At 39.2% G+C, this 17490-nt stretch overlaps 1 protein-coding gene across 1 annotated transcript; it reads left to right on the top strand.

Moving 5' to 3' along the window:
* The first annotated feature begins 350 nt into the window (after positions 1–350).
* LOC106565079 (phospholipid transfer protein) lies at positions 351–16012 on the top strand. Its single transcript, XM_014131714.3, has 15 exons — positions 351–492; positions 1318–1438; positions 1691–1790; positions 4364–4492; positions 6647–6802; positions 7130–7193; positions 7521–7584; positions 7730–7821; positions 8776–8835; positions 9016–9180; positions 9778–9845; positions 9981–10023; positions 15230–15293; positions 15438–15514; positions 15874–16012. The coding sequence occupies exons 2-15, from the start codon at positions 1327–1329 to the stop codon at positions 15967–15969; spliced, it is 1290 nt and encodes a 429-aa protein (XP_013987189.3). The 5' UTR covers positions 351–492; positions 1318–1326; the 3' UTR covers positions 15970–16012.
* The last annotated feature ends 1478 nt before the right edge of the window (positions 16013–17490 follow it).

Here is a 17490-nt window from a genome sequence, read left to right as displayed (position 1 = left end):
CCTGGGGGGGCATTTTTATGAGTTTAGACTGTAGAGAGTCTAAGCTAAATGGGGTTGGTGGGGGTGGGTTGTTCGGCAGTCAATCTTATGGGTCAAAAAACATCCTGCTTTCCTTCAAGCCTTTCAGTTCCTCACCATGGGGGGTTAGTAGAGCAATCACTGCTGCCCCTGCTGTTGAATGAGACAAAGGGCTGTGCAGCTTTACACACACACACACACACACACACACACACACACACACACACACACACACACACACACACACACACACACACACACACACACACACACACACACCCCCCACTTTGACACGTATATACACACTCTCTCTGACTCACTTACTCAGCAACTGTACATGCTACAGCAGGGCAGAGAAATAGACTGCAGCATTTGAATTTCAGACTGTGGAGATACCTTAAAGAAAACAAACATTTAGGGGTTTTCTTTGTTTTTCTCTTTTGTTTGGCCTTCCACAGACCCTCCATCTTTGAGGTAAGAGATTTTGTCTGCAGGATTTTTTCTTTGAATTCTAACTTGTGATGGAGAGAATGTGGGGTGGTGAGAGTGATAGTGGTGTATAGGACAAGAAGGAATAACTCCATTGACATTGCTGTTGCTCATGATATCTAGGGACTCTTTTCAAAACATTTGTAAGCAAGGTTGACAATATGAATGTACAGATTAGCCTACAATAACATCTGGTATTGTAACTACACTGCCATAGCATCTCTAAATTGCCTATCTTTTTGATAATGAAGGGGATACAACGTACCTGTTTGTAAGTGGCTAGTAATCATGTCTCTACATTTAGTTTTTGATTTTGTTCACTGTCCTAAGAAAAGGGTAAGAGGGACATTGAGAAATGCAGTGCACTTAGTTTCTCCAAAAGGCATTCATAACCTGACTTTAAAAATAACCTTTGACTTTAATATGACATTTTATGTTTGAAATTAATACCAATTTATTTTATGATATAAACCTTGATGACCTGACTTTTGGGTCATATTGTCTCTCATGGAACAAAGCATCAATAAAGTTCATTAGAACTGGATGAATCATGTTATCGCCCTAGTTTTGAAGAAGAGTAAAGCAACCTCAGAAAGCTGGTCACCAACGATAAACTGCTCCTTTTATGACTGAGAGTGACCGGTTGGAGGTCTAGTATTGAGTAGTTCTACAAGTAAGGCAATACTTACTCTGTTTAGGCTCTTTAGGTCCGAAGTCAACCCTGGTTGAGTCGGATGTGTTAGTGTTTGAGCTTTGAGGTGGCTGGGTCCTTATCCACTCTCCCTCTCTTCTGTTTTGACCCCCCTGCAGGCAGTCGTGATGGCTTCCTGTATGGTGTCTATCCTCTTCCTGTTCCCTCTAATCGCCGCCATGTCAGCAGTAGAACCGCCAGGCTGCAAGATCCGGATCATTAACAGGGGGCTCGAAATGTGTAAGAAATTCACCCAAAAAACGCTCTTGTACATGTGATCTTAATAGTTTTCAACAGTCTACAATGGTCCCAGACAGTCTTCAATGGTCAGTCTTGACCAAAGGAAGATGTCATCTCCACTGCATTGCCACTATCAGAATTTCTCTACCAAAGCACTGTCATCCATTTAGCCCCTCTCAGTTGTCAGGATTGTCTGCTTAAGGTATTCACTAGGTAGTTCTAGACTCTAAACTCTTTCAACCTGTATTTCAGTGAAGTACGAGACCCAGAAGTTTGTAGTTGAGGAACTGAGCAACATCACCATGCCAGAGATGAAGGGCAAAGAGGGCCACTTCCAATACACCATCAAAGAGTAAGCCCTGGGATCCATCCACATTATTGCTCAGAAGTTTCTGCCATCGAATTGCTCCAGATCCCTTTCATATGAGTGCCTACAAATATTGTGGTTAAACTCAAATATACTAATTAATAAAACAACTTTATCAATTGGAACCTTTAACATGTGGAAGGGGGATAAAGTATTATTATTACTCCTGATACATTGTGCAAGGCAATTGATCAGCATTAACATTTTTGTGGATGGGGCCTCCCGAGTGGCGTAGCGGTCTAAGACACTGCATCGCAGTGCAAACTGTGTTGTTACAGATGCTGGTTCAATACCCGTGCCGGCAGCAACCGGGAGATCCATGAGGCGACGGTGGGCTTTTGGTTTCTCGCCCTCTAAAAACAGAAATAAATAATAAACTGCCTTTATTTAGAAATTAGTAAGAATGTCTCACCCCATGTTCAAGAATGGCCTTTTTCTCGCTCACTTTAGTTTATTTGAAAAAATGAAAGCATCTCCAAAATATCGTTATTTAAAAAAAAAAACGATTACTATTATTAATTCATTTAGAATTATATAAAGGTATTAGGTATTCTCACAGATCAGATTTGCCCTTACAAAAAATGCCTGTTGATGATTCCATTTTGTAATGTTGTATTGCAGCTGCCTTCTTGGGCAGGCTTCACTTGCAAAATAGACTCTATCTCACTGTCTACTCTTATGGTATTAAAGAAAGTCATTACACAGCTATATTAACTGAGAAAACATTTATTATAAATTCAAGAGAATAAGCCATTTTCATTAGGAGACCAGTTCAGGAGTGGGGTGGAATACATTATCAGACTCAGAGCATGACGTCAAAACCAGTTCAATAATGTTAATGAACGTCCCGTATCCAGTCGTCTTTTCTCCTTTTCTCCTCCGGGAATTAGTTGCAAAACTTTCCCTGCAGCTTGACAAGATGCTGCTTAACGTTTTTTTTTTCAGTGTGTCGCCGTGCGCTTTGTTGATCAGATTCTGAATCTCAAAATCATCATTGGGAAACATGTCAATACCCCCCTTTAGAAACATGATTTGCCCAAACGGTAAGCTTAATCTTGAAGGCATCCACTTTGTCCCTCTGTTTAAATCGATTATGCCCCCTCCCTTGCATTGACACATTGAGCGAATTCAGATGACCAAAAATATCTTCCAGGTAGGCAACCTGTGCGAGCCATTCCTCACAATCGAAATGTTCGGCCTTGAGGTGACTTGTTATCCGAAAGAAATGCAGCAATTTCCGCTCGAAGCTCATAAAATCGACCCAACACTTTACCACTAGAAAGCCAGCGGACCTCTGCATGATAAAGCACCTGCTGGTGCTCGCTCCCAATATCCCTGCAGAAATCCTGGAAACACCTGCTTTTTGTGGAAGTCTCTTTGATATAGTTGACACGCTTGATCACATCCTTGAGAGTGGCGTAGAGCTCAGGCTGCACGTGTAAAGTCAGCAACAATAAGCTGTCAGCAACAATAAGCGGTGCCGCGCACGCACACCTGTGTGTAGCGGTAACATTGTGAAAGTCAGCAACAATATGCGGTGAGGCCGTATCCTTTCAAAATACATGTTTTGTTGTGAAGGTTACCTTTCAAAATATTTGTTTATGAAAAATGATATTCTTGAATAAGTCCCACGACCCCCCCAGTTGAGAATCCCTGGGTTAGACTACAATTAGGGTGTGGAAATGTTATGCTCTTAGTACTGTAGCCTACTCCCGACCGTCATGTTGTACAGCACCATATTTTCCGTTCCATCCTAACGGAAAACCAGAGGGTTTCATTTTTCATTTTTCTTGGAAGAGAAACGCCATAATATTAATAAAATTAATTAAGCTACATTTCTTAAAATCAATCCCATATACTATGTTCTTACAAAAAAAAGGTTTTACATTTTCTAGTACTGCCAATATTGAAGGCTATCAAATGATTCTCAAAGATGCCCTTTGGTGGTTAAACTAGCACTAACTAGCATTAATGGTAACAATGGCTGACAATTAAATAATGTGCCATAGAATTCTGCGGCAGCCTGCAAGGTGTGCTGCAGTATGATGCAACTTTTAAAGGAAGAACCACTGTATCATGGAACTGTGGGCAGAGTCTGCATTGGTTGATTTTCCAAGAACCTGGATTTCTAAAAGATGACCTATAAAGTTTAGCAACTGGACATTCTCTTTTAAGAGATAAAGACACTAGCCTCGTAAACCAGACAGATGGCTTAGCTCACTACGTGAAGTGAAAAAGAAGGATGCGCATGGCAATCTCTGGTTGAAGAGGCTAGAACTTCTTAATCTTCTGTAAGAGAAAGTCCAGTAGCCAAGCTGACTTTATAGGTCATCTTCTAGACATCTGGGTTCTTGGAAAATCAACCCATGTAAACCCATGTAGAGGGTATTTCTACCCACTCACTGTTTCTATTTTGGCCAACTTCAACCAGTTGGCAACCAGGCTACAGGATTTCTGCTACCAAAAGAGAACTTCTAATACATTTCGACTCAGATTTCTAGTGACTTTCGAGTATCAGCCCAAGCACTGATCTGAGTATTTTCCTTCCTGTGGGTCAGGGTGAAGATAAATAAGCTGAACCTGACCTACGCTGACCTGGCCTTCCAGCCTGGCCTAGGACTGCTCTTCAATGTGCAGAACTCCTCCATCGCTCTCAGCTTCCGGAGACACATCTTATACTGGTTATTGTGAGTCCTCTTTATCCACTACTGTCTCTATTTCTAGCCTAGTGCATTTAAGTCCCCCCTCTACCTCAGCTCACTCCTCAACATCTCCAATACCAATAGGAGCCTGCTATTAGATATACAGTGCCATTAGAAAGTATTCACACCTCTTGACTTTTCCCACAGTTTGTTGGTTACAGCCTGAATTTTAGATGGGTTAAATTGAGATGTTTTGTCAATCGCCTACACACAGTACCCCATAATGTCAAAGTGGAATTATGTTTTTAGAAATGTGTACAAATCAAATGAAAAATGAAAAGCTGAAATGTCTTGAGTCAATAAGTATTCAACCCCTTTGTTATGGCAAGCCTAAATAAGTTAATTTGCTTAACATTTGCTTAACAAGTCACATACTAAGTTGCATGGACTCACTCTGTGTGCAATCATAGTGTTTAACATCATATTTGAATGACTACCTCATCTCTGTATCCATCACATACTATATCTGTAAGGTCCCTCAGTTGAGCAGTTAATTTCAAACACAGATTCAACCACAAAGACCAGGGAGGTTTTTCAAAGCGTCACAAAGAAGGGCACCTATTGGTAAATGGGTAAAAATAAAAGAGCAAACATTGAATATCCCTTTGAGCATGGTGAAGTTATTAATTACACTTTGTATGGCGTGTCAATACACCCAGTTACTACAAATACACAGGCGTTGTGCCTAACTCAGTTGTCGGAGAGGAAGGGAACCACTTAGGTATTTCACCATGAGGACAATGGCTGTGATAGGAGAAAACTAAGGATGGATCAACAACATTGTAGTTACTCCACAATACTAACCTAATTGGCACAGTGAAAAGAAGGAAGCCTGTACAGCATAGAAATATTCCAAATGCATCCTGTTTGCAACAAGTCACTTAAGTAATACTGCAAAAAATGTGGCAAAGCAATTCACTTTTTGTCCTAAATACAAAGTGTTATGTTTGGGGCAAATCCAATACAACACGTCACTGTGTACCACTCTCCATAATTTCAAGCAAAAACCTGGATCAGTCTGCTTTCCACTAGACACTTGGAGATAAATTCATCTTTCAGCAGGACAATAACCTAAAACACAAGGCCAAACCTACACTGAAGTTGCTTACCAAGAAGACAGTGAATGTGGCTGAGTTGGTTTTTTGACGTAAATCTACTTGAAAATCTATGGCAAGACCTGAAAATGGTTGTCTAGCAATGATCATCAACCAATTTAACAGAGCTTGAAGAGTTGTGAAAAGAATAATGGGCAAATGTTGCACAATCCAGGTGTGGAAAGCTCTTAGAGACTTACCCAGAAAGACTAATCACTGCCAAAGATGCTTCAACAAAGTATTGACGTGGCGTGAATAATTATGTAAATGAGATATTTCTGTATGTTTTCACTTTCTCATTATGGGGTATTATGTGTAAATGGGTGAGAAGAAAAACTACAATTTAATCAATTTTGAATACAGGCTGTAACACAACAAAATGTGGAATAAGTCAAGAGGTATGAATACTTTCCAAAGGCACTGTATCACACTGGTCATTCCCAAAGTGTGCACTTCCTTTGGCCGTCATTCATTTCAGTTTTCCGCCTCCAACGATTGGAACGAGCTGCAAAAGATCTTACAATTTGACACATTCGTCCCATCAGACTCCTTCAAAAACATGAACTGAGCTGCTATCTGATCAACGTACCTGCTGAATAATAAGTCTGCTGTGTTTCCTTGGACTTTTCTACCCTAACCCATTGTGAATATTTCTGTATAGTGTATTTTATTTTTTGTCCTGTTCACTGTTGCAATGTTATGCCTGTTGGCTATGTCGTTAATTTAATTTAGAATTGGTTCTCAATTGACTTATCTGGTTAAATAAAGGTGAAATAAATAAAATAAAATGTATCAAGAAAATAATACGTTTGTATGCAAAACAATGCCTGTGGTTAAATACTCACAATGGTATCTTGTAGAGCCTTGAGGAGTTCAGTCATGCAGTGGTACGCTAGATTGATGACATCAAACTTCAAAGATGATGTCCAAGGAGAGTCTATTGGAAGTTCAAACCTTTTGATGCTACTTTATATGGTTGAGATTATGACGTTGATGAGTATGTATGATGGCGGTCTGAAAATATTTATTTTCTGTGGTCTCATAGCTATGACACCGGAGCCATCAACGCCTCTGCAGAAGGCGTGAACATCCACACTGTCCTGCACATGACCAGAGATGAGTTGGGACGCCTCAAGATCTCTAACATCACCTGCGATGCCTCCATCGCCAAAATGAAAATGAAGTTCACTGGCACCTTGGGGTAAATCCTGTTGATAGTCTTTTTAAAATACTTGAGCTGCTTTCTTGTCCAGGGACCACGTATCAAGCATCTCAGAGTAGGTGTGCTGATCTAAGATCCTCCCTGTCTATAATAATATTATTCATTATGATTTAAAATACAAAACTGATCCTGAGTCAGGTCTCCCTTGACAAAGAGTTTTTTTAAATGTTAATTCTGTGTGCAATGGAGACTAATTTCAGTATAATGTGGCTATAAGCAATATTGGAGCATTTTTCAGATTTTGGATATTTTAACATGAGTGGGTGTAATTCAATGATTTTACAACTCTGGTTTACTCCGTTGCAGGAGGGTGTATGACTTCCTGGCGACTTTTTTGACCACAGGAATGCGCTTCCTTCTGAACCAGCAGGTGCTGACAGATTAGTTCATTTCATTCTAGAACACTGGTTACACTTACAACATATCAACACTTATGATTACATCTTCATTGGCTGAGCTGGCAAATCAGCTGTTTACTCGTCATTAATATTTATGATGACTGTGTTAAGCCCACATCGTTCTGCTCTGAATGAACAGGGCAAGTAGGGGTACACATAAAAGCTACTTTTTAACATACTGAATAAAACAATTTGGAAGAAAATCTATTTCACTCATATTGTAATTAATTATAGGCTATATTTCATTGAAATATGGGGCACTGGACAGTTCCTTTAACATTTGTCTGTTCTTTTCATAGATCTGTCCTGTCATGAACCACGCTGGTTTGGTTCTAATCAACTCTTTGTTGGAGACAATTCCAGGTAAGATAGTACAGTGGTTCATTGGAAAATGCCTTTAGAGATTGGTTATATAACAAAACTAACATAAAAAATATATATATTTTCTGACCAGAAGTTTTGCACACAGAAAATATAATTGTATTTGTTTTAATTTGGACCCATCCAGTGCGAACAGAAGTAGACAAGTATGTGGGGATCGACTACTCTCTCCTAAGTGACCCTGTGGTAACTTCAAGGAGTCTTGACATGGATTTCAGGGTGAGTGAGATAGTCTAGCTTGCTGTGCATTAATCTCATACCGTGTGTATATTATGTATGTATGTTAGGATAACACATTATTTGAAAGCTACATACATAAGCACTTCAAAACACATCCAGAACCATACATTATGCATTCACTACATACAACAGTGAGTTGATTTTTTTGTTAAGTCACAGTAATGTCACTCATACTGCAATTATCAACATGCAGTTGTTGACATAATCAAACTGCTTATAGATGATGATTGTTTTATGAAGCCTTTATGTAGTTACCCCTAAAATAAAGTGTTACTTATTTTTGTATCTCACTCTCATCTCTACAGTATTGTATCTTCCTCTCTCTTTACTGTGCCACACAGGGCATGTTCTTTGAGCTCGGGAACGAGAGCAACACCTTGGTGAACTATGCCATCAACCCAATTGTGAGAGAGTATGACCGCATGGTGTACCTGGCTCTGTCCGAGTACTTCTTTGACAGTGGGTTGTACTCCTATTATAAAGCTGGCATATTCCAAATGAATATCGCCAACGAGCACATAAGTATGAGGCCTGAGTCCCCCATTATGTCTTGCAACCGTACTCTCTCCCCTGCATTTTAGCCTACACATGACATGACGCAAGTAATTCTTAGCTCCGAGGTGTAAATTATTCCATATTGTCTGTTATAGCCTTTAAGAATTGGTGTCTGCATCAGAGGTGCTACCAAACATGTTGACACAGATTTGAATAAGCAGCTGAGTCATGCTTGGTACTGCACCTCTTTACATAATGAGGAGATCTGCCCAATCATTAGGCTGAAAATATATACTAGTGAAAAAAGGAGTCTGCATACTTAAATCAGATGCAATTTCTGAGTTGTTCTTTTTTCACAGCATACCAATACAGTTCTAGTAGTAGTATGACATGAATATAGTAATTTCTAATACAAGCAATTGAATACTATGTTTTCAGATGCCAAAGGATCTGGAGATGCTCCTTAGGACAACATATTTTGGCACCATTATGATGATTGTGAGTATGTATGTCAGGATTGTGACCTCATGCCCTCACAAATAGGGTCAAGACATTGAATTCCACTTTTGCATTCCACTCACCCACTCCTGTGTGCGTGTGTGTGTGTGTGTGTGTGTGTGTGTGTGTGTGTGTGTGTGTGTGTGTGTGTGTGTGTGTGTGTGTGCACGTCTCTCTCAGAACCCAGCCCTAGTGGAGTACCCGATCTCCCTGCAACTGGAGTTGAACTCTGCCCCCAAGACAACCGTCAAGACCTCCGGGGTCACTGTGGCCATCACTGCCATCGTCACGGTGATGGTGCTACCGCCCGGCAAGGCACCTGTTCAGCTCAGCAGCATGACCATAGTGAGAAAGAAGACGTCTTGTCTTTTCATGTTCTACATTTAATAGCTACTGATATTTATCAAAAAAGAAAAAAAAAGAACAACCATGAGAATAGTTGATAGTTAGGCTAAGGATTGGCTCTGTAGGAGCTGAGAAAGGAAGGATTCATATTGTTTCAAATGCATTCTTCCTAATGCTTTCTTGGTGGCGATATATTGGTAAACAGTCTCATTGTGTGTACTTTTTCATTTCATTTGAGTGTTTGCTGTTATTATTTGATCTGTATGTTTTTGCTCCTTTATATTATGTGTTGACTGAGGTTGGGGCCGCCAGGGATATGTTTGGTATGGGGGTTGTTAAAAAAGGTGGGAAAATTGTATTGTTTTTTATCGATTGTATTGCCGTTGACATGAACAAATAAAAACAATTGTTCACAAAAAAAGCTTTCTTCCTTTCATTGAGGTAATCACTGATCTGTAAGTGAGAGGATGGGTGAAAACGTGGTTTCCACCCATTGCTCTCACTAGTTTAACCATGTCAGATCAGTGATTTCCTCAAGGTAAGCAGGAAGGAAAAGTGTAGAGAAAAGTGTAAAGTTGATCTTTTTGTTCCTTGCAGGTGGCCAAATTCAATGCCAAGGTGTCCATGAAGGGCAAGAGACTGGGTGTTCATGCAGACTTGAGGAGGTAGGCATGCATGTACTCACACACACACGCACGCACTCATACATACACATACAAACACACCTCAACACATACACACACAATATCACAGTAGCATCACAGGCAAATTCATTAAGTGTATTCTGTTGTTATTGACAGGTTTAAAATCTACTCCAACCAGTCTGCTTTGGAATCACTGGTGGTAAGATTCTGCGCTCTCTCTCTCTCTCGCTTTCTAACAATTATGACCCTATATAATTTCACTTGCACTACATTCAACCTAATGCCTTAACCCAAATCAAGACTAATAATGAAGACCAATGAAACAACACCTGTTTCCACAAGAGAAAAGTAAAGAAGCATAATGACAAATATTTAATTTCAAGTGGATTTATAAATTAATTAATTCCGAGAACATTGCTTGATCTCCGTCCAGAATCAAAATGTGTATCTTTTGACCGGCATTTCCATGTCAGAATCATCCCGTTTTCATTTGGATAAACTTACGGATACCTTTGGGGATCTCTTATGGCATATAGACCTACCCTAAAAGTGGTTCTGAGGAAAGCACATGTTCTCAGAGAACATTGAGGAATAAAACTCTTTGTAGGAATAATAAAACTCAGAAATGAACCTTTGGACATCTGGGCAGCAGTCATAATCAGATGAAAAAAGGCCTTCCGGCATGCCAAGGTTTATCTCTCTGGCTTGATAGGTGACATAGTTGGACCATGATTTAGTATTGGTCTGAAGAAATATGTTATTTTCTTCATTAGCACACTACATAGCAGTGGTCTGCTGCATGGTTGTCTTCTCCTCCGGAATCCATAGGATGGCTGTACATAAAACAGGGACTTTTACTTACCTCAACAGTTATGTTATACTCCTTGCTTCTCTCAATGGTCAATGCATCAGAAATGGATCCAGCAGAATAGAAGAATAGAAGCCCTGACTGGTAGAATGAGGTTGGTCCACTGCGCTGGACTCATAAACCACAACAGGCTCTATATCAAAGGGAGTATTTTACCAAGTGGTTTATAAAACTTTCAGAATGTAGTCCTTTACACTCCTCATAAATCAGAGGCCTCTCAAAACTGTGAATGTTTTCATCCACCTTGATGCAATGAGGTAGCTTATGGTATAAATGGTTTGGAGGCTCAGCATCGTGTGATGGGCCTGCATGGATTAGTGATTAATTTACAGTGCCTTCAGAAAGTATTCATACCCCTTGACTTATTCCACATTTTGTTTTCACAGCCTAATTTAAAAATGTATAAATAGTTTTTTTCTCTCACCCATCTACACACTTTACATCACTGCGTGTAACCATACTCAATTGTGTCATATGGTGGCTTGCAATGTTACATCCAATCTCTATTGGTATCCATTAAAGAGGGAGGATTGTTCAGCAATTTTACATCACCCACAATATACATTCAGATTGCATGTCAGACAAGGCAGGAGAGCTGTTTTCAGACTACCTACAGCATGTAAACTGAAAAAGCCTTGTCAGCAGTGGTGTAAAGTACTTAAGTAGTACTTTAAAGTATTTTTACTTAAGTCATTTTTTTGTATAAGTACTTTACAATCACTACATTCCAGAAGAAAATAATGTACTTTTTACTCCATACATTTTCCCTGACACCCGAAAGTACTTGTTACATTTTGAATGCTTACCAGGACAGGAAAATGGTCCGATTCACACACTTATCAAGAGAACATCCCTGGTCATCCCTACTACCTGATCTGGCAGATTCACTAAACACAAATGCTTAATTTGTAAATTATGTCTGAGTGTTGGAGTGTGCCCCTGGCTATCCGTAAATAAAAAAAAAAGAAAATCGTGCCGTCTGGTTTGCTTAATATAAGGATTTTTTTTAATACTTTCTTTTGATACTTAAGTACATTTTATCAATTACATTTACTTTTGATACTTAGTATATTTAAAACCAAATACTTAGACTTTTACTCAAGTAGTATTTTACTGGGTGACTTTCACTTTTACTTGAGTCATTTTCTATTAAGGTACCTTTACTTTTACTCAAGTATGACATTTGGGTACTTTTCCCACCACTGCTTGTCATTAACTGAACCGATAAAGCCAACCATTAGAGATTAGAGTTTAGGAAAATGTATGTTACATATCAATGTGTAGCATAAGATATTTTTCTATCTGTGAAAACACAGATATTGAAACAAACAATTCTAAAAATCACCCTGCAACAGAGCATGCTGGGAAATATGACAATGACACTCCCTCATGTTTCTGTTTCAATGGAAGTCAATGAACTAAGTAGCACAGACTCAGCTGCTATCACATTGGTGTATATGGGAGAGCCACCCCTTAAGTAGACAGGAACTGACCATTCTTTTCAATGGTAAACAGCCTGAGTCTTCATTTATCCCCCATATGTGCTGTATCTGTTTACTCTTAATGGAGTTAAAAGTACTAAGTCCCAATCAACTCCACGTATCAACATTAACTCCAGGCAGCATATCACTCTGTTGAGGGTTAAGATAATTCCAGTAGTCAATTGAACTCTACATTTATTTACCCTGTGATATCAACTCTCCTTGATTTACTGTGTAACTATGTCTATGGGTGATGTGATAACTATGTCTATGGGTGATGTGGTTGACCAAAACAATGGAAATGACACGCACACATCCCCCCATGGGCAGCCCATGGGAGAAAGATTCAGAATCTTTTCACTGCTGCCCATCAAAATGTGTCTACATTTAGGCTATTGTTTATGTGTATTTCACACAATATTGTGGTACAAATCTGAGTATATCCTTGAATAGTTCTCAACACCAACACGTTGGTCTCGTGTGGCTCAGTTGGTTGAGCATGGCGCTTGCAATGCCAGAGTTGTGGGTTTGTTTCCCACGGGGACTAGTACGAGAAAATGTTTGAACTCACTTCTCTAAGTCACTCTGGATAAGAGTGTCTGCTAAATGACTAAAATGTAAATGTCACCAATCAACTGCATTACACTTAAAAACGGCTTCAACTACCACCACCTTTCTATATGGCTAGCTATGCTATCAGTTTAACTGAACTGGAGTTAGCATTTAGATTTGTTTTCTAATTCTAAAAAGGACAACTTCTAAATATTATGCAGCGAAAACAGCCAAATATATCCAAATAGGATTTTAGTAACGACATTGTGGGCCTGTTAGAACACATAAATGATGACGTATTTTACAAATATCCACTTGGTTAGATCAGATTATTTTAATGGCCACCAATGACACCGTCGTTGCACTTTACCCCACGGTCAGTGTTCTATTGATCTCTGTAACATACAGTGGCTTGCGAAAGTATTCACCCCCTTGGCATTTTTCTTATTTTGTTGCCTTACAACATATAATTAAAATAGATTTTGGGGGGGGTTGTATCATTTGATTTACACAACATGCCTACCACTTTGAAGATGCAAAATATTTTTTATTGTGAAACATACAAGAAATAAGGCTAAAAACGTACAATTTGAGCGTGCATAACTATTCACCCCCCCAAAGTCAAAACTTTGTAGAGTCACCTTTTGCAGCATTTACAGCTGCAAGTCTCTTGGGGTAGGTCTCTATAAGCTTAGCACATCTAGCCACTGGGATTTTTGCCCATTCTTTAAGGCAAAGCTGATCCAGCTCCTTCAAGTTGGATGGGTTCTGCTGGTGTACAGCAATCTTTAAGTCATACCACAGATTCTCAATTGGATTGAGGTCTGGGCTTTGACTAGGCCATTCCAATACATTTAAATGTTTCCCCTTAAACCACTCAAGTCTTGCTTTAGCAGTATGCTTGGAAGGTGAACCTCCATCCCAGTCTCAAATCAGTGGAAGACTGAAACAGGTTTCCCTCAAGAATTTCCCTGTATTTAGCGCCATCCATCATTCATTCAATTCTGACCAGTTTACCAGTCCCTGCCGATGAAAAACATCCCCACAGCATGATGCTGCCACCACCATGCTTCACTGTGGGGATGTTCTCGGGGTGATGAGAGCTGTTGGGTTTGCGCCAGACATAGAATTTTCCTTGATGGCCAAAAAGCTCAATTGTAGTCTCATCTGACCAGAATACCTTCTTCTATATGTTTGGGGAATCTCCCACATGCCTTTTGGCGATCACCAAATGTGTTTGCTTATTTTTTTCTGGCCACTTTTCCGTAAAGCCCAGCTCTGTGGAGTGTACGGCTTAAAGTGGTCCTATGGACAGATACTCCAATCTCCGCTGTGGAGCTTTGCAGCTCCTTCAAGGTTGTCTTTGGTCTCTTTGTTGCCTCTCTGATTAATGCCCTCCTTGCCTGGTCTGTGAGTTTTGGTGGGCAGCCCTCTCTTTGCAGGTTTGTTGGGGTGCCATATTCTTAAAAAAATGTAATAATGGATTTAATGGTGCTCCATGGGATGTTCAAAGTTTCAGATATTTTTTTATAACCCAACCCTGATCTGTACTTCTCCACAACTTTGTCCCTGACCTGTTTGGAGAGCTCCTTGGTCTTCATGGTGCCGCTTGCTTGGTGATGCCCCTTGCTTAGTGGTGTTGCAGACTCTGGGGCCTTTCAGAACAGGTGTATATATACTGAGATCATGTGACAGATCCTGTGACACTTAGATTGCACACAGGTGGACTTTATTTAACTAATTGTGACTTCTGAAGGTAATTGGTTGCACCAGATCTTATTTAGGGGCTTCATAGCAAAGGGGGTGAATAGATATGCACGCACCACTTCTCCGTTTATTTTTTTGAAACAAGTAATTTTTTTCATTTCATTTCACCAATTTTGACTATTTTATGTATGTCCATTACATGAAATCCAAATAAAAATCAATTTAAATTACAGGTTGTAATGCAACAAAATAGGAAAAACACCAAGGGGGTGAATACTTTTGCAAGGCACTGTATGTATAGCTATGGGTTCAACACCTTTCTGAAGTCCTGTAAACGTATGTTATTACATTAACAAAGACCTTTTTAATTTCACATTTGAAAAACATTTGAAAAAATTCCCCTCACCTTTGTGATGAAGACATGAATTGACCAAGTGGATGACCTAATCTTAAAATACACATTTGACAACCAACCTGTGAGACAACCATCCACGGTCTCCCCTACCATTAACCCTTACAGTAATATATTACAGGTATGGGCTCCCGAGTGGCGCAGTGGTCTAAGGCACTGCATCTCAGTGCTAGAGGCATCACTACAGAACCTGGTTCGTTTCCAGGCTGTATCACAAACGGCCGTGATTGGGAGTCCCATAGGGCGGCGCACAATTGGCCCAGCGTCGTCCGGGTTAGGGGTTGGCCGGGGTAGGCCATTGTAAATAAGAATTTGTTCTTAACTGGCTTGCCTATTTAAATAAAGGTTAAATAAATAAAAATGTCTCTTTGTTCTGTCTCTATAGCTTATTCCCCTACAAGTCCCCCTCAAGACTATGCTGCAGATCTCAATAGTACCCATAATCAATAGTGAGTATCCTTTTAAAGCAGATCAGTTTAACCCCACAATAAATACTCAATGTACATAAAACATGTAACTCAGATAACAAAAACATATTTTTTCAAAATGGTTGACATTGTATTTTTAATCCTTCATCCGTAATTCAATTTTAGACTGGACCAAGAGAGGCGTCGCTATCCCTCTTGCAGATGGTATGGACTTCATAGAGGAAGTGGTGGAGTATCATAATGTAAGTCTCAAGGCTTCTGTTACTTCTACTATGCGAGAACAACACATTTGATATTCTAATCAAATTCTAGCTTGTTCAGTATTATCCGAGTGGCAATTGTTCAAAATTATTCATGATAATCATAACCACCCACATCATCTTGACATCAGCAGGGCACAACATCGAGGAATGTTCAGATAGAAATATTTTATATATATTATGTAGAACAAACACACCTCTATGCCATATTGAAAAATGTATCACTTCAACTCTATTCTTATTTCTATCCAGTACGTTCCATAACGTTTGCCTTCTGAATGTGGCCCTGTTGATAAACCGCAGCTAAATCAGCTTCTCCCACCTTTCACTTGACCTTTCAGGGTTACCTCATCATTGGGGCAAACTTACATTTCAGCAAGGGCCTGAGGGAGATGATCGAGAGGAAAATCCAGGCTGATGCCGAGAACGCCATCTAAAGAGAATTCTCCACCAGCAATAAATAGATAAACACCCATCCAATCCTGTTTCTATGTCCTCAAGGGCACATTTCTTATCTAAAACATGACTCTACTATAACAATTTCACTCAACCATGCGGATTGAAATTCTTTTAAGGATCCAAGATAATACGCTAGGCTGCAATCTGTCCAATTTATATGAGAGCGAAATGGACAATACAAATCATGCTTATGTAGAAAGATCACCATAATAATACCACAACTTTAGTATTTTTTTTTCCTATTTATTGCTATTTTGAAAAGTGCTTTAAAGATACTTTTATACTGTTGCCTATTTATTTATTTTCGTGTAGAGATAAATCAACAAAATTCTTGCCTAAGGGCACATACTGTATGTGAGTGTACTTCTCAAAACAATACCTAACCTCGTGTCATAAGAATTGCCCATGGTCATGTCAATGCCCATGCTAATGTCAGGAATTAATTGTGTTCTCTTCACCATCCTTTTAAAAATGACAATGCTTAACTGTATAATATATGCTAAACTTAAAACTAATTTAAAATGTGTTTCTACAAAAAAATGGCCTTCTTTACTTTACCCATTAGTCAAATGGAGAGCTAACTGGTGATAAATACAATGTACTATATGAGAAATGAAATGGTTAATGAATGTTAACTGTAAAAAAACATACTTTTGTAAATATGGCTTCATACCTGCAAAGAGTATTCAATGATTGAAAGGCTTTCCTTACATGTGTAACTAGGGCCTAACCGAACAACATTCAGTATGACAAAGTGTTTAATAAATCAATTTTAAAAAATCATAAAAAGACAAACAAAATTGTCTTGTAATCTCTGACAAATCACTCACGTGAATTATTGGTAAAGAACAGTTTTATTATAAAATCATGACAGAATCAATGTGAATACAGCTGAAGAATTGACACATTCCCTTTTTATCAAAGTGGTTCCAAGTATTCATTTCTGTGATGAGGCACATAACTGCCGTTTATTATTATATAATTGAATTACTGTGCATCTAGAAGCATTTGTTCCTTTTCAAAACACAATTCCTGACAGTGAACAGATCCCTTTGAGTACATAGACTGCTATTTAAGGCAATTACTTTGGGGCAAATCCTAACTTCCACGTAGTTATGCATTGATGTCAATGGGAGACAAACACATTTTTTTACTTAAGAGCAAGTTAGGATTCACCCCATAGTGGATGAACCACACAATTGCCTTGTGTACCATCGAACACTGAATACATACAATCAACAAGTGCAAGAAGCTGAAATCAATGTGATGGTGAATGAAAAATCTTGATCGTATTTCTCCCATCTACAAATATCTAATCACACAATGGCCTTTATACTTAAAATTCATCTGTCAGTGTACAGCAGCATGTCTTATCACAGCATGATCAAACACCCAAAGCAGACGCCATACAAAACTCCTAGGCTAGGACAACAAAACACTAGCCCTGGTCGCAGATCAGTTGGTGCTGTACAGACAGCCAACTCCTATGGTTGACAAAA

Source organism: Salmo salar, chromosome 12 (genome assembly GCF_965601325.2).
Source record: "Salmo salar chromosome 12, fSalSal1, whole genome shotgun sequence".
NCBI lineage: Eukaryota > Metazoa > Chordata > Actinopteri > Salmoniformes > Salmonidae > Salmo > Salmo salar.
This window is presented reverse-complemented; position numbering and strand designations above follow the sequence as displayed.

What these genes read in the sequence shown, in the direction of transcription:
- LOC106565079 (XM_014131714.3), top strand. Translation starts at nt 1,327, where the DNA reads ATGGCTTCCTGTATGGTGTCTATCCTCTTCCTGTTCCCTCTAATCGCC. An exon ending in AAGTTCACTGGCACCTTGGG is followed by an intron (nt 6,803 to 7,129) that starts GTAAATCCTGTT and finishes ACTCCGTTGCAG; the next exon opens with GAGGGTGTATGACTTCCTGG. An exon ending in AGCTCAGCAGCATGACCATA is followed by an intron (nt 9,181 to 9,777) that starts GTGAGAAAGAAG and finishes TGTTCCTTGCAG; the next exon opens with GTGGCCAAATTCAATGCCAA.